At 48.0% G+C, this 16026-nt stretch overlaps 1 protein-coding gene and 1 long non-coding RNA gene across 3 annotated transcripts in view; one reads left to right on the top strand and one right to left on the bottom strand.

Annotated features, from left to right (window-relative positions):
- SMOC2 (SPARC related modular calcium binding 2) overlaps window positions 1–10277 on the top strand; it is a 155964-nt gene extending 145687 nt beyond the window's left edge. For both annotated transcript variants that reach the window (XM_044923976.2, XM_044923977.2), the window contains exons 10-13: window positions 620–719; window positions 2431–2705; window positions 6066–6103; window positions 8791–10277. In XM_044923976.2, the coding sequence (XP_044779911.2) occupies window positions 620–719; window positions 2431–2705; window positions 6066–6103; window positions 8791–8808 (431 nt within the window). In that variant the 3' untranslated portion in view covers window positions 8809–10277. The remainder of the gene's footprint in view (window positions 1–619; window positions 720–2430; window positions 2706–6065; window positions 6104–8790) is intronic.
- LOC123327627 lies at window positions 10229–11506 on the bottom strand. Its single transcript, XR_006542220.2, has 2 exons — window positions 11205–11506; window positions 10229–10586 (listed from the first exon to the last, which is right to left on the bottom strand). It is a non-coding gene; the product is annotated as an uncharacterized LOC123327627 (long non-coding RNA).
- Between the last annotated feature and the right edge of the window lie 4520 nt (window positions 11507–16026).

Raw genomic sequence — 16026 nt, 5'->3', positions numbered from 1 at the left:
GTGACTTGGCTGCCGCACACGGCACTGCCATCCGATCCGTGTGGAGGTTTCCTCCTGCTTCTCGGAGTCCGGGAGAGACGTGCCCAGCTGCGTCTTCATCCCGAAACGCTGAGGGTGCAGGGGGCTTAGGGACAGTTCAGTGACCTCTTGTAGGTGAAGAGTGTTGTGGAATGTCAAACTTTAGGTGAACTCCACGGCAGAGTTACCCGAAGGCCGCGAACTTCAGGTTCATCTGACCAGAGGCCAGCGTGTCCTCCCCCGGCCGTGTGGGCCTGGGGTGGTCCCCAGCCTCGGGGCTTCCTGCGTAACAGCGGCGGTGACGCCACCCGCCCGGGGCTGCCGCTTTGGGGACCAGTGAGATGGTAATGCCCAGGAATCTGGTAATGTCACAAATTATTCAAGAAATCTTAGAGACTGTAGTTTTCAGAAGCTGAGGTTTAAAATCAACATGTGTGGGCTGCAGCGTACTCGCAGGTGTTCAGATGAACTCACTGATGCAGTGTGCCTGACACCCAGATTTCTGAATCCTAAACCAGCCCTTCTTTCCGTTACAGGGAAATCTGCTGTGCTCTGTGAGTTCTGGGAAACAAACGATGTCTGTGCTTGGTTTTTTTTCCAGGTTGTCCTGGTGCCAAAAAGAGCGAGTTTCTGACGAGCGTGCTGGACGCGCTGTCCACGGACATGGTCCACGCGGTCTCCGATCCCTCCTCTCCCGGCAGGTGTGCTGCCCTTGACCTCAGAGCAGGGGGCCAGGACGGAGCCTGGAGGGCAGAATCCAGCCAATGCAGTCTCGGGGGTCGGCTTGGTGGGCACGGCAGGGCCCGGAGCGGAGCAGACGCCTCCCCAAGCATGAGGTCCTCGCCCGTGTGTGGAGGAGGTCTGCTTAGCAGGTTTTCCTGTAATGCAATCAGATCCTCCCATGAGGATGTTGCCGGCGTGGGACCAGGCCGAGACCCTGGGTCCCTGCTTCAGAATGAATGGTGTTTCAGAGCTAGTGACTGGATTTTATAAATACTTTCAATTAAATTGTTTGATTTAAAATTCTCAAAATAGGATTTCCTTAGTAAAATATATATGACATAACATTCGCCCTCTCAGCCCTTTCCAGGGCTGTGATTCAGGGGTGTTAATTGTATTATCACTGTTCAGAGTCTGACTTCTGAACCTCGGGGGGCTTGCCCTGAGTGCCCGGCGGACACGCTTGGTTCTGGGGCTGAGGCTTTGAGCTCCGCTTCCTGAGACGCTGTCGAGTCCCCGAAGCTGACCTGTGTTTGTGGGCAACTGTCCGCCCACAGGAGGGTCATGTCCAGTGTTTAACGGACACGGTGTCTCAAGCATTGGCTCTCCCCTGTTAATTAGCGATCATCAGTCTCTTTATCTTAAAGCACATTTTCTGATTGGGAATCTCACTGTCTGTATTTTCTTAGAGCACTGGCCTTCCTCCCCTCCTCCCCAAACCTTGATTATTCCATCTCTTCTAGCTGATCTAAGATTTCTGGTCCCCTTGGCTCAAAGTCCTCCTCTCTCTGTCTCTCTCTGTCTCTGCTTAAGAGTCAGAATGGAGAAGAATAAAGGGAAGGGCTATGAATCTAATAGAAAGTTAAACTGTACAGAACCACCCAAAGTTCAAATTGACATATTATATTTTCAGAAAGATTACTCTTCTCTGTAAGACTATAGTTGAAAGCAGTAAATGAATTTCCATCCTAGAAGGTCCTCTGAGAGTTTGAGAAACAGTTAATAGTCTCAGAAAGCCCTAATACCCGGGAATGTCTGGTGTCTGACTCCCTCTTGACACTCATGGGAACACAGAGATTGACAGCCGGCCAAGGAAGCAAGGACCAGGGTTAGCACCTGCCAGCATCTTCCGCTTAGTGAGAAATCCCGTCGTAACATCGGGGTTTCCAAGATCAGCCTTAAACGCAGAACTTCTGCAAGAGTTTTTAACTTAAATCTTAAAATACCAAACTCTTTTTCAATCCAGGGTAAGATGTCTGGTTACCACTTTAGGACACGTGTGAATTTTCACCTTTTAGTTTACCTGTGACATCAACAGCCTGCCCAGGAACACAGAGGAGTAGAAAGCCTCAGGGTGCAGGCAGTGGAGATGGGCGTCCTGTGACCGGAGTGGTGGTCCACGGGCGTGGTCCTCGAGATCTGCCAACGCCTGCTCTGCGACCGGCCTGTCCAAACTCATCATGCCATGTGCAAGTTTGAAACCAGCTTGAAAATGTTGGCCCGATCTCTTTTTCTAAGTTTCTTTTTAAAATCATTATTATATTGAAGGGTAAAGCCAGGCAGCCTTATGCCTCAGGAAAGAGAGGGTGACAAGCAGGTCCCTCCATTGGGGAAAGTCAGAGCCGGGCAGGGGTGCCTTTCTGGGCAGACCAGGACCGGGGCGGGCGTCCTGACCACCCACGTGTCTTCCAGGCTCTCGGAACCTGACCCCAGCCACACGCTGGAGGAGCGAGTGGTCCACTGGTATTTCAAACTGCTGGATAAAAACAACAGCGGGGACATCGGCAAAAAGGAAATCAAGCCCTTCAAGAGATTTCTTCGGAAGAAGTCCAAACCCAAGAAATGCGTGAAGAAGTTTGTGGAGTACTGCGATGTGAATAACGACAAGTCCATCTCCCTGCAAGAGCTGATGGGCTGCCTGGGCGCGACCAGAGAGGAGGTCAAGGCAGACACGGGGAAGCGCCACAGTAAGCCTTTCTCCCCACTTGCAGCCTCTCCCGCCCACTCTCCACGCCTCTGCTAGAGTTAAGACAGAGGGATGGTCCCAACAGTCTGAGGGTGGGGGCAAGTGTGATGTGCGGTCTTACTGTAGGTCCCCTGCCCGGGGAAACGCTGGCAGACGGTCAGGGAGTGATCAGAGGGGAGTCGGCTTGGAAAGGGGAGAGCTCAGAGGTGTCTGGAGACGCATCTTAACTCTTCTGTCCTCGGGAGGGGAAGGGAGCCTGTCCTTCCCAAGTGACCGCCTTCTGATGCTGAAGAGCAAAGTGGGGACCCCTGGGAGCCACTTGGGGACCCCATGCATGGCCCCCACCAAACCTTCAGCCTGACTATTAGCAGCTCAATAATTCCTGTTTCCAAACAGTCATTTCCATGGTTGAAACAGAGTTTCAGCTGTGCTGCCAGTTGGGCGAGTCTCTTCCCGGAACCCGAGCACTGTTCCAAGGTGCTGGGCCACCAGCCAACATGTTGGTCCCTGGTGCAGGGTGAGGTCCACGGGGCCTTTCCCACCGCTACTGTCTTACGATCCCATCTTCCTGTTGCCGAACCTGCAGCACATTTGAAACGCGAAGCAAGTCTGAGGGCAGAGTCTGGAGCATCAGTAGATGGTGGTCTGCACGCTGCCCTGTATTTGTAGCTCATCTGGGACGGGAAAGCCCTGGACCCTGTGGTGGTGGTTTAGTTGCTAGGTAGGGTTCGACTCTTGCGACCCCGTGGACTGCAGCCCACCAGGCTCCTCTGTCCATGGGATTCTCCAGGCAAGAGTACTGCAGTGGGTTGCCATGCCCTCCTCCAGGGGATCTTCCTGACCCAGGGATCAAACCCAGGTCTTCTGCCTTGCAGGCAGATTCTTTACTGACTCAGCTATGAAGAAAGATGGCCCCTGACCTCCCCCAAATAAAGTAATGTGGTAAAAATGACAATTTGTTAAAAAATGAGCATTGGCGATTTGGATAAAAAGTTAGCTGATTTTGCAGCTCTTTTCTTTTTCTTTTTTTGCTGAATTTCTCTTAGTTTTTTTCCTACTGTTAGTTTTTTTAATTTTATTATTGTTTATTTTTTCCTATCTTGTGTCATTTGAAATAGGGAAAAGTCAAAGAAACATAAATATTCAGGAGGGATTATTTCTAAAAACCCAAGTTGTTACCAGTTTCTCTCTCTTTTTTTGCTCTCTACTTAACAATGCATTTTTTTATTCTAAAAAATATGAGAAATCAAATAAAGAACATAAATAACATGTGATCTTTTATTTTGAGACAAAAATCAGACCAGATCCATAGCTTTCCAACCACTATTTCTGTTCATATATATATACAGTCCATGAGGTCATGACTTAGCCACTGAACCACAACAAATACACACATATTCATGCACTATGATTTTCACTACAAAATGAGATCATAATATATATACTTAATCACATTTATTTTTACTTTAAGCAATTAAACAAGATTTTTGCATTTAAATTTTTGCAACTAAGACATTATTGGGAGCATGATGTCAATTTTTGCTATTACAAAAAATCAAAAAATATCCTGAAAAATATTGAGAAAAGATATAACATAGAAAAAATATTTTCCAAGGGTTCAGGAAAAAATTCACAAAAGATGACATTATGTCTTCATGGTCCTCTAAAATGACAATTGTACAGAAAATCAGCAATTAGGAAATGCTCATTTTTGACCAAATTACGTTTTCACCCAAGTTGCCAAGCTGGCTACATTCTCTCAGGCGTATTGCCTTACAGCCACATCACCACGCACAGGGTCGCCTGTAAGTGATCAGCACATCTGATGCCAGGACATCACCCCCCCCCCCCCACCCCACGCCCATCCAGCGCTAAGCTTCGCATTGGGAGCTGGGAGGTACACGGTCCTTTTCTCACTGAAAACTATTTTCACTGATGGGGCACAGCTTCATATTTATTTTAATGATGTACATTCTGTTTCATTCAAATTAACTAGCAGTATATTTTTTTTGCCCTTTATGTATTTTAAAAAACTCCTTCATGGAGTTTTTCCCTACTGTCTTGAGTGGACTATTTCACCCAGGGTCATTAATGAAATGTATATTCTTTTCATCTATAGAGCAAAGTTCTAGACACGTAGAAATGTCACCTTTTCTTGCTGTACCTTAACTTTAATCTGTGGCTGCCTCCAATGATCGGTAGACGATTTACCATAAAAGAAACCAAGAAAAATCTGGCAATTGTTGACAGCCCAGTTGGTTAGAATAGATTCAAAGCATCAATCTAACATTCCCTAAACTTGGACCAATGGCCCAACACCTGCTTTCTCTGTAGAGTTGTTATCGCAGGCCAAACAAATCGGAGAGTGGCAACAGCCAGGACCAGATCCTCCAATCATTCAAGCCTACAAGTGGGAGAAACAGTCCATTTAGATACGACTTACTCAATATTTTTGCAATTTGCTCAATACATCTGTGTTTCAGCGATCATGCTCTGTTTCTGTTTGCTTGAATACAACAAGGGAAGAGGTTTGAGCCTGGAATAATTTTGCTCTTTAGTTTACTAATTGAATGGATGGACATTGACAATTAATCAAGGTGTTTGGGGTTAGGGGTGCTGCCTTCCACCTACTGACTCATTCCAAAGATATTTATCTGCTGCTCCCTGCTCGAAGCATTGGCAAAATCACAGTAAATGAGAGAGGCAAAAATCATGTACCTCTAGAGCTTACGTTTTCGGGTGGAAAGAAAAGTTAAATAAATAGGAACAATCCCCTGTAATGGGTGCTGCTTGCTAAGGAGGTGATGGGGGGAGACTGGAATTCCAGGTGGAGGTTTCAGGCAGGAAGGTATCTCCACAGGTGGGGTCCCAGGTCCCTGTCCTGAGACAGGCTCAAGCCAAGAGGTGGAGCCAAGCAGGATTTGGAAATAGTTATTTTGAGCCAAGCCAGTTAAATGATTCTTGTGACTTAAATATAAGAACCAAAGCTTTCCGAGCATCAGCATTCTGTGCTGGACTCCCCGCTGCCGGGATCGCCTCTCCCTGGTGGAGCTTGAGAAATGGAAGAAGGCACTCTCCATGGCAAGTGGACACTCCTGTGGGATTTGGGGCAAAATGGAACAGTCTTCTGAAGTTGGACTAGAGTGTCTGTACTGGTGGAAATTGTTTATACACTGGCTTTTATGATCCATTATTTATGCTCCATGCCGAGCATGCGTGTAAAGCCTGTTTTCTCAAAGTTTGCTCGCGGATGACTCTTTCGTATAGTGATGTGGCTCTCTTCCTGAGAGAGTCTACTTAACCTCTTGCTAATGAAGTGTATTTGGTTTCTAATCTCTCTCTCTCTTTTTTTCCCCGCTAGCCCCTAGAGGTAATGCTGAAAGCACTTCTAATCGACAGGTGAGTGTGTTTACACTGTAGCGGTAATCACTTGCTGCTTTAGTTGTACGTTGGAGGAGGAAATGGCAACCCACTCCAGCATTCTTGCCTGGAGAATCCCGGGAATAGGGGAGCCTGGTGGGCTGCCGTCTATGAACAACAATCGAAGTTCTGCTCATTTAGAAAGTGAAGCACCTTCCAAGAAAGAAACAAATGCAGACCTTCATTTTTCACCAAGTGCCACCTCTGAAGAGACTGTCAGCGTCCCGCCCTGCGCTCATAAACATGCGCTGCCTCAGCCTGAAATAAGCTCTGTTCCAGGCAGAGCCTCGCTCCTGAGCTTTTTCCCTGGAAAAGGAATCCAGAGCAGTCTCCCCAGCTCTTTCTAAGGTGTTTATCGCTGCAAACCGTGATCCTGGGTGAGGCCCTGAGGACACGCCTGTGAGGCCTCAGAGAGCCCGGCAAGATTCTTTCAGAAATCACCAACTTGCTGAATTATCAACGTCAAGATTTGTGCCCTAATTATTTGTTTTTACTACTTGAAATTTCAATTATTTATTATTTTGAGAAAGATCTCTGAGTCCCCCTGTTTTGTGGGAATATGTATATATACATACATATTAGACAGTTCTCCAGGATTTGCAGCTGTAATTTGTTTCTTATGTTTGGTGAAGGAGACTGCAGGGACGGGGGACCTCCGTTTTTCACCAAGCGCCGCCTCCGAGGGGACTCGCAGCGCCGTGCTCTGCGCGCACACAAGCCCCCTCTGCTCTTCTGAGGCTGGGTCTCTATCTGCAGCTAGAGGAGATGACCCTGCCATCCAGCCACAGCCCTCTCAAGCCTAGAATCTCTTCCAGGAGATAAACAGGAGCGGCTCCTTCCTCCTCCTTGAAGCCAGGGCCACACCCTCCTTTCTTCAGGCCGCTCGCCAATTTGTTGTGCGTTTTGTCTTCGCCTCTTTGATGTCAGGCCTCCGTTTCCTAAGACAAGCCCCCGTGTTTGTGGTGGGTTTGAAGTGGAGACCTCCAGCACACACCTAGGGTGTAACTTAAAACCACTTCATTAGGAAAGATGTGTAACAGGGTTGGTTTTTGTTGAGCAAGTGTTTATGGTTTCAACTTTTTAAATCCCAGCACAAATCACTTGTGCTTTAGAACAGGGCTGGTCTGAAAGCAATTACCTGGCTGAGTTCCCAAGGCTTCCACAGGACTTTTTTCCTAAGATAACAACGGTGACGGGCACACATGCGCTGCCTCGGTCTGAAATAAACTCTGTTCCAGGCACAAGCCTCACTCCTGAGCCTTTTCCCTGGAAAAGGAATCCGGAGCAGTCTCCCCAGCTCTTTCTATGGCGTTTATCACCGCAAACCGTGATCCTGGGTGAGGCCCTGCTGCACCTGGCATTTATTAAAATGACTGAAGACCATGCAGACTTCTTGAAGGAATCAAGAGTCCAACCACCAAAGTCTTTCACTGTATGGATAACCAAACACAAGAATAGGAAATAAAGGGCATCTCAGAGGATGCATGAAGCTCATATTTAATAAAAAAAAACAAAAAGTGACCGGCTTTTCCAGGTGTCTTCTGCAGTTTCCATCACAATTGCTTGGCGATCAGAACCCTACCGTCCAGCGATGCGGATGTAGGTTAAAACATTAGTGCCACTTCTCCTCCAGCAAATCTCATCAGTTTTATTCTCTCATTAAACGTGGTGATGGCTTATCTTTCTCCACAACTAATTAAAATAGAATGTCTTGTTTCCTTAATGTGGGAGACACAGTATTTCTTCTTGCCACCTGTTCATATATTTAGCAGGGGGATAAAAGCCAACCCAGAGGTCTCCTCAATATTTAAATGTCATTATTTTAAATAGAACTGACTTGTATTGGTTGGAATGGGTCTATGTGGAAAAATAAGCCAAGAAGGTGGCACATTGCTTCTCCTTTTCATTCTGTGTGATTTTTAATCGGCAGAGTCCAGAATTCCAGGAACTTAGTAAGCAAACTTTTCAGTTGCATTTCTTCTTAGAAATGGAATAATGAATGGAAAGGATGAAAAGAAAATTGTCAAAAAGCAGCCATGCCTTTAGAAAATTTGAAGCATAAATTAGATTGTTAAAAATACATTTGCATAACTGCATAGTGATTGGAGATTCTTCAGAATGTTTAATATATTGAAGCTACTTACAGTATGTGAAATAAATGCTAACTTCCTCAACTGATTTATTTTTTTCTTATATTTCTGAACATTGAATGAAAGAAAAGTGCTAGAAGTTAAGAAGTGCCCAAAATACTTTTATTTTTTTAAGTTGATTCTTATATCCCAAGTGGGGTTTCCCTGGTGGGTCAGTCAGTGGTAAAGAATCTGCCTGCCAATGCAGGAAACATAGGTTCGACTCCTGGGTCAGTAAGATCCTCTGGAGCAGGGAATGGCAACCCGCTGCAGTGTCCTTGCCTGGGAAATCCCGCGGACAGAGGGCCTGGCGGGCTGCCGTCCGTAGAGTCGCAAAAGAGGCGGACACGACTGAGCGACTAGACAGCTACAGCAATCCCAGTGAAGTCTGTCCTCGTCTCGCCTCTGTGTAAAATGTGGCTTTTCCCTTTGTTCTCGTCAGCTGGATTTATTTCATTCCTGGAAGGCAAGCCTTCATTTTCAGAAATGAGTGCTTCAAATGTCTTTATACATCTCTTTTTTTGTCTTTTTTTTCAGCCGAAGAAGCAAGGATAGATGACTCCACGGCAGGTCCTAGACACGTGGCCGACTCCCTCACCAAAAAGCAATTAAAAAAAACCAAAACAAACACATAGTATTTGCACTTTGTACTTTAACTGTAAATTCACTTTGTAGAAATGAGATATTTAAACAGACGGCTTTAATCTGTGAAAATGGAAGGGCTGGCTTCAGAAAATTAATCACATACAATGTATGTGTCCTTCTTTGACCTTCAGAATCTGTAGCTGGTGGAGATGTATTTTGAGTGGATTTGAGCTTGACTTCTTCATCCTACACACGTTAGCCGACAGAAGCCTTGGCTGAGGTGCCCTGGCTCCAACCTGTGCCTCCTCCTGACGGGCGCCGTCATGAGTAGTCCTGCCAGGTTGGCTGTGCCAGGGACCTACTGTCCTGGCGGCATCGCTGAATCCATGCTGGAAGCTCCACGGCCCCGTAGACGTTTGTAGTCGCCTGCTGACCCCGTCCTGGCTTTGTTCATCTCTTGGGGTTTTGTGTTGGCTTGTTGGTTTTCCTTCCCGAGCTCCTGCTCATGCAATGAGTTATCCATCCACTAGAGCAGTCTTTACCGTAGTGCCCCGCTAGAAGAGGGGATATTTCAAACTCTTCTTGATATGCCTGTTTTTCCATTGCGAGCTTCTGTTTGAGTTTTGCCTTGGGCTCAGATTAACCATGCTGTAAATGCTAGAGAATTCTGACTGCCTTCCTGAGGCAGCGTGGAGGGGCCCGACATTCAGAAAAGTAAATTTAATCACGATCTGACCCAGCCAGCCAAACATGCTTGTCAGCCTTCTTCTCCTCTTACCCCTGGCCCCTGTCCACCCGTCCATGGTCTACCCCGGGGCTCCCAGGAAGGGAAAACTGCCACCTGAGCAAGTTGTGAGCAGCCTCCTTAAAGAAGGCATGGCCAGGCGAGGCTGTGCTGGGCGCTGGTCCTGGCAGCTGGGGACAAAGGCCTGTGGGTGCCCGCTTCCCTTCTTCTTTCCTGAAGGTCTGGCCACTGGGAAATTCACCCGAGTGGGGCTGGACAGGGATGGGGGCAGCTGAAGGCCCCACGGGGGCAGCGGGGCCGGGCCTCGGGCCAGCTGGCTGCCCCCGTCAGGGCTGGAGCCCCGCCTTCGTGATGTGCCCACGGGCTCCCCGGAGTGGAGTGGAGTGACAGGCTGTGACGCTGTGTCAGCTCGAGCTTTAGGTTTGGAAAAAAATCTCCCTGGCCCCAGATCCCCCAACACAGAGCCTGTCGATCTGTCTCGACAGTTTTCATGAAGACGTTTCCTGCAGCGTCTCGTTTATATTGTGGGAAAGTCAAAGTGGAAGCTTGGAGCCTCAAAACCAGCCCCCGTGTGTTTCACCATTGTTTAAGAAACAGTTATGATCCTAAATTTATTGGATAATCTTTTATATTTCTGAACTTTGAATTTAATCATTTTTCTTAGATTAAAATAAAATATGCTATCAAAACCATAGTCAGCCTCTTGCTTCATTCTAAAGGTGTCTACCGTCGGGAGGCAAGACAGGGATGCTGGGCTGGGGGGAGGTGGAGCCTGGTCCTGCCCCTCTGGCTGTGGGACTCGGGGTAAGAGCCTCTGGGGGCTTCAGTCTCCTGCTCTCAGACAAGATGACAAGTGGCGATGTGCACCCTGGTGAAGGCACAGGTGTCCACGTGTGACGGGTGCAGGCTGGTGCAAAGGGCACACGTGTTCATCCTCGTGATGGGAAGCGGCCATCCACTCACGAGGCGCTGAGGGCTGGAGGACTTCCTGTGCTGCCGGATGCTGGGTGGACCACAGAAGAGACAGAAATGTTCTTGTCATGGTTAGAGCTAATGCTGCTCACATCACAGCTCCAGAAACCCTGAGAGACCGTTGGCCCCCAGCCCCAGTCTCCCATCCTCGGTTAGACCCTCTATGGCTCCCGCTGCAGCGGGGGCTGCTCCCCTCGGTTCTGCTGAGATGTAACAGCCCCAGTCTCCCGTCCTCGGTTAGAGTCTCTACAGCTCCCGCTGCAGTGGGGACTGCTCCCCTCGGTTCTGCTGAGATGTAACTGACACGCAGGGCCGTGAAGGGCAAGATGCCGGCGTGATGACGCCCCTTCCGTACAGCGTGAAACGCCTGTCACAGTAAGTTTATAGAGCACCCAGTCTCTCACACAGGTACCAAAAAAAGGTTGCTTTTTCCCCCGAGTGATGAAAACTTTCAAGATCTACTTTCTGAGTAGTTTTCAAATACACCAATCAGCCGCGTTAACTGGTCCATCACGGTGCGGCCTGCACAGCAGCCTCTTGGCTGGCCATGCTTCTTCTAGGGCTCTCTATCCCTAGAGGAAGTAAATCTCCCCTCAGCCGCTCTATTTCTTTGTCTGCTAAGAAAAGCGTCGTCTTTGTAAAACTCAACCTTAGCATTTCAATTGTGCAATGAAGGTGCTACTGGAAAGGAGTTAAGAGGAAGCTGCCAGGAAGCACTCCTTGAAGGGGTGGCATTTGGACTGGTTCTGGAGCAGGTAGGAGAGGACGAGTGTCCAAGGAGGCTCAGAGCCTGAACAAAGGCAGATAGGCTGGAGGGACGACGGAGCCGTGGAGGCCGTGGGCCCACACGCCAGGGCTGGAGCAGATGGTCCTTATTGCTAGCTATTAAGACTTTAAATGAAAACAGGAATCGTTTCCCTTACGTACCTGGCACAGCTGTTTCTAGTGATAGATGCCTCCCTCCCCCAAGGCCCTCCCGTCCTTCTCATGTTGAAAAACGCTCTCCTGCCTCCTTGTCAAAAATCTCCAAGTGGAAGATTATTTAGAAGTGCACTGACCAACTCATAAATCACGCCCATGAAAGTCACAACCAGAATTTTCTAAAGTTATCAAGATGGAAGGCGTCAGCTTTTTTGTAACCCATGTGCAGAAATGACTGACATCATCATAGGCTGCCAAGTGGACACCAGATCATGTAAACAACAGAGCCGGGCCGGACAGAAAGGGAGGGGGAGAGAGTAAGAGGCCTGTGGGCGGTGGTGACGATGGTGGTGAAAATGGTGGTAAGGAGGAGGACGATGGTGCTGCTGCTGATGGTGATGGTGATGGTGGTCACGGGGATGATGGTGCTGACGGTGACGGTGATCATGGTGATGGTGATCAGGGTGATGATGCTGATGCTGATGGTGATGGTGGTCACGGGGATGATGGTGCTGACGGTGATGGTGACGGTGATGGTGATGGTGATGGTTATGATGATGATGCTGATGGTGGTCATGGTGACGGTGATGGTTATGCTGCTGCTGCTGATGCTGATGATGATGGTGATGCTGGTCACGGGGATGATGGTGCTGACGGTGATGGTGATCATGGTGATGGTGACGGTGATGGTTATGCTGATGGTGATGGTGGTGATCAGGGTGATGGTGATGGTGGTGGTTTTCTCCCTAACACCAAATACTACCACAGAGGCTTGGAGAAGGAAATGGCGGCCCACTCCAGTTTTCTTGCCTGGAAAATCCCATGGACAGAGGAGCTGGCAGGCTACAGTGCAGAGGTCATAAAGAGTCAGATAAGACTGAGTGACCTGAGCACAGCACATACCACAGGGGCCAAAATTTGTAAAGCATTTTTGATTAATTAGACGCTTAGGCATTTTTGTATTTCTTCACTCTAAAAAGCTGTATTAGCTACTTTTTTACTACAAAGCTGTAAACAAACCACCCAAAACTCCACAGTCTCTGCTACCCTGTCTATTCTTGTCACTCTCTGCATGTTGGCTGGTTGGCGGGGCTCTGCTGGGCCAGCCCCGTGCCTCACCACTGCTCCAGGATGAGGGGCCTGGGGTGTGTCTCTGCATGGCTGGGGCTGAAGCATGGTACGACTTACCCGACTGTGAGCACATGTCAAACCTCATCTTGTGACCTGTCTGCTCGCATCTGTGAACCACCCCTGGGCTCTGAGCGGGTCCCCAGGCTCAGCCTCCCAGGTCCCTTGGGTCTGTTCTGCCGTCTGTAGAGCAAGGTCAGACCAGCCAGAGGGTCAGTATTTTCATCAGGGACCGGGCACGACTGAGGGCAGAGGCACACGGCACATTCTGTGTTTTATTTGAACTGCGCTCATCTCACACGCTAGTAAAGTGATGCTCAAAACTCTCCAAGCCAGGCTTCAGCAATATGTGAACTGTGAACTTCCTGATGTTCAAGCTGGTTTTAGAAAAGGCAGAGGAACCAGAGATCAAATTGCCAACATCTGCTGGATCATGGAAAAAGCAAGAGAGTTTCAGAAAAAACATCTATTTCTGCTTTATTGACTATGCCAAAGCCTTGGACTGTGTGGATCACAATAAACTGTGGAAAATTCTGAAATAGATAGGAATACCAGACCACCTGACCTGCCTCCTGAGAAACCTATATGCAGGTCAGGAAGCAACAGTTAGAACTGGACATGGAACAACAGACTGGTTCCAAATAGGAAAAGGAGTATGTCAAGGCTGTATATTGTCACCCTGCTTATTTAACTTCTATGCAGAGTCCATCATGAGAAATGCTGGGCTGAAAGAAGCACAAGCTGGAATCAAGATTACCGGGAGAAATCTCAATAACCTCAGATATGCAGATGACACCACCCTTATGGAAGAAAGTGAAGAGGAACTAAAAAGCCTCTTGATGAAAGTGAAAGAGGAGAGTTAAAAAGTTGGCCTAAAGCTCAACATTCAGAAAACTAAGATCATGGCATCTGGTCCCATCACTTCTTGGGAAATAGATGGGGAAATGGTGGAAACAGTGTCAGACTTTATTTTTGGGGCTCCAAAATCACTGCAGATGGTGACTGCAGCCATGAAATTAAAAGACGCTTACTCCTTGGAAGGATAGTTAGGACCAACCTAGATAGCACATTCAAAATCAGAGACATTACTTTGCCAACAAAGGTCCATCTAGTCAAGGTTATGGTTTTTCCAGTAGTCATGTATGGATGTGAGAGTTGGAGTGTGAAGAAAGCTGAGTGCCGAATAATTGATGCTTTTGAACTGTGGTGTTGGAGAAGACTCTAGAGAGTCCTTTGGACTGCAAGGAAATCCAACCAGTCCATCCTAAAGGAGATCAGTCCTGGGTGTTCTTTGGAAGGACTGACGCTAAAGCTGAAACTCCAATACTTTGGCCACCTGACGCGAAGAGTTGACTCACTGGAAAAGACCCTGATGCTGGGAGGGATTGGGGGCAGGAGGAAAAGGGGACGACAGAGGATGAGATGGCTGCATGGCATCACTGACTCGATGGACATGAGTTTGAGTGAACTCCGGGAGTTGGTGATGGACAGGGAGGCCTGGCGTGCTGCGATTCATGGGGTCGCAAAGAGTTGGAACTGAACTGAACTGAACTGAGTCCTATTCAGTCGACAGCTGCTGAATTTCCCTGGCCACTGGCATCTCGGCTTTGCATCTCTTCTTCAGAGTTTGAGCTAGCCACTTTCTGTCCACGGTGGGACGGAGGGGAGGCTGCCGGGGGCGGAGGGAGTGTTCTACAGGCCCCATGCGCCCTCTGACCCTGCACGGCTCTCTGTGTTTACTGCCCCTTACATAGCTCATGTGAAATAAATGCCCCCTTTCTGCCTGTTTTCTCTGGATATCTGAATGCTTGCTGAGTTCTGATCAACTTGACCAGTTAATTCAGTTCATGTGTGTTTCATAGTGCAAAGATTTCATACCCCTTGTTATTAATATCTTACCTTCAAAACAAAGATTTGATTTCCCTCAGTTGAAGTTATGCTCAGTCAATAGATTGTTTCTTTGTTTTAAAAGATGGATTTTTGTACTCCCAACCAGACTGCCTACGTGCTGCCTTTCCCATCTGCTGCGGCTGTAGTTCAGAGGACAAGTGCTAACTCCTTAAGATCTTCTAAGTGTGCCCGGGGGAACCACCTTGAATGTTTCAGTTTAAATTTACATATTCATGATATTCTGAGTATTAGACCGGAAAAGCTGTTTCATTACTTAAAATGTGTCCAACTCTGCTTTTTCATCTAAGAAAATGGTCTTTCTAATTTGGTGAGCAATGTTATTAACTGAGCCCTATTATAATAAAAGAAACATATTTCTAGAAGTAAGATAAAATGAATAATTGAAATGTGTTTTGGAAAGGGTTTAAGAGCAGTTGGTGGTGCTGAGTGGAGTTCATGTGAACTGGAGTGACTTCTGCTGACAACTTCTGGGCTTTCTGACGCTGACGCTGTTATTTGTGCGTGCGTGCTCAGCCGCCTCAGCCATTTCTGGCTCTTTGCAACCCCATGGACTGTAGCCTGCTAGGCTCCTCTGTCTGTGGTTTTCCCAGGCAGGAATATTGGTGTGGGTTGCCATGCCCTCCTCCAAGGCATCTTCTCGACCCAAGGATCGAACCCATGTCTCTTACATCTCCTGCGTTGGCAGGCGGTTCTTTTCCACTAGCACCACCTGGGAAGCCCGACTTTATGCTCACTGAGCCTTAAATGCAAGTCCCCCCACCCCCAGCTTGGGAAAGAGGAATGAAATGAAAGCAGAAGGTATTAATAGCAACGCTGATGTTCATACCTGTAAGAAAAGGCTATTCCTTCTGGTGACCCCACAGTCCCTGACATTTCCTGATCTGGAACAAGCCAGAAATGCTGCCCCTGGGTGATGGAACCCGCCTAAACGGGCTCGTGTCTGTCTCATCAAGTCCTCGAAGCAGAGCCTGTGACTAGAGCAGGTCTATTCACCACTGCACAGAGTGACCACACGAAAGCCTCAAAGGCTACTGCTGGGCTGAATGAAAACGGCCCTGTTATGTCATCGAAATGTTAAAGAACCAACAGGTTTGATGTAAGAGTCTGTCTTCCATTTCGTCCCTTCTCTCTAACTCTACTTCCGACTATTTTCCTAATGTATTCGCCTGGAAGATACGTGTATCTGATGAAACCTTGAGAAATGAGTTATGTCCGGCCATTATTGCTACTCTCAAGACATGTTCCAGGGAAGGGAAAATGGGAGCTGGATGTAGTTGGCAACTTTGGTGATGAAGCTTGTCAGAGACCACTGCCCACCCCGGCCCCCCGGCGAGGTGAGGGGCAATGCACACTCTTCGCGGCGCCTCCAAGTCCTGTCAGACTCTTCTCCTTCCTCAGGCCACAGCACAGAGTCTAGCCTCAGAAACGAACCTCCACATTGGTAAATCAGTGTGACTCTTCTGTCACCCAAATGCGAACAATTCCACCTTTCCCCCCAAACCTGAAACCAA

The sequence above is a fragment of the Bubalus bubalis genome, chromosome 10 (assembly GCF_019923935.1).
Source record: "Bubalus bubalis isolate 160015118507 breed Murrah chromosome 10, NDDB_SH_1, whole genome shotgun sequence".
NCBI classification, from domain to species: domain Eukaryota; kingdom Metazoa; phylum Chordata; class Mammalia; order Artiodactyla; family Bovidae; genus Bubalus; species Bubalus bubalis.
The sequence above is the reverse complement of the archived record's forward strand: the minus strand, read 5'-3'. Positions and strand labels throughout refer to the sequence as shown.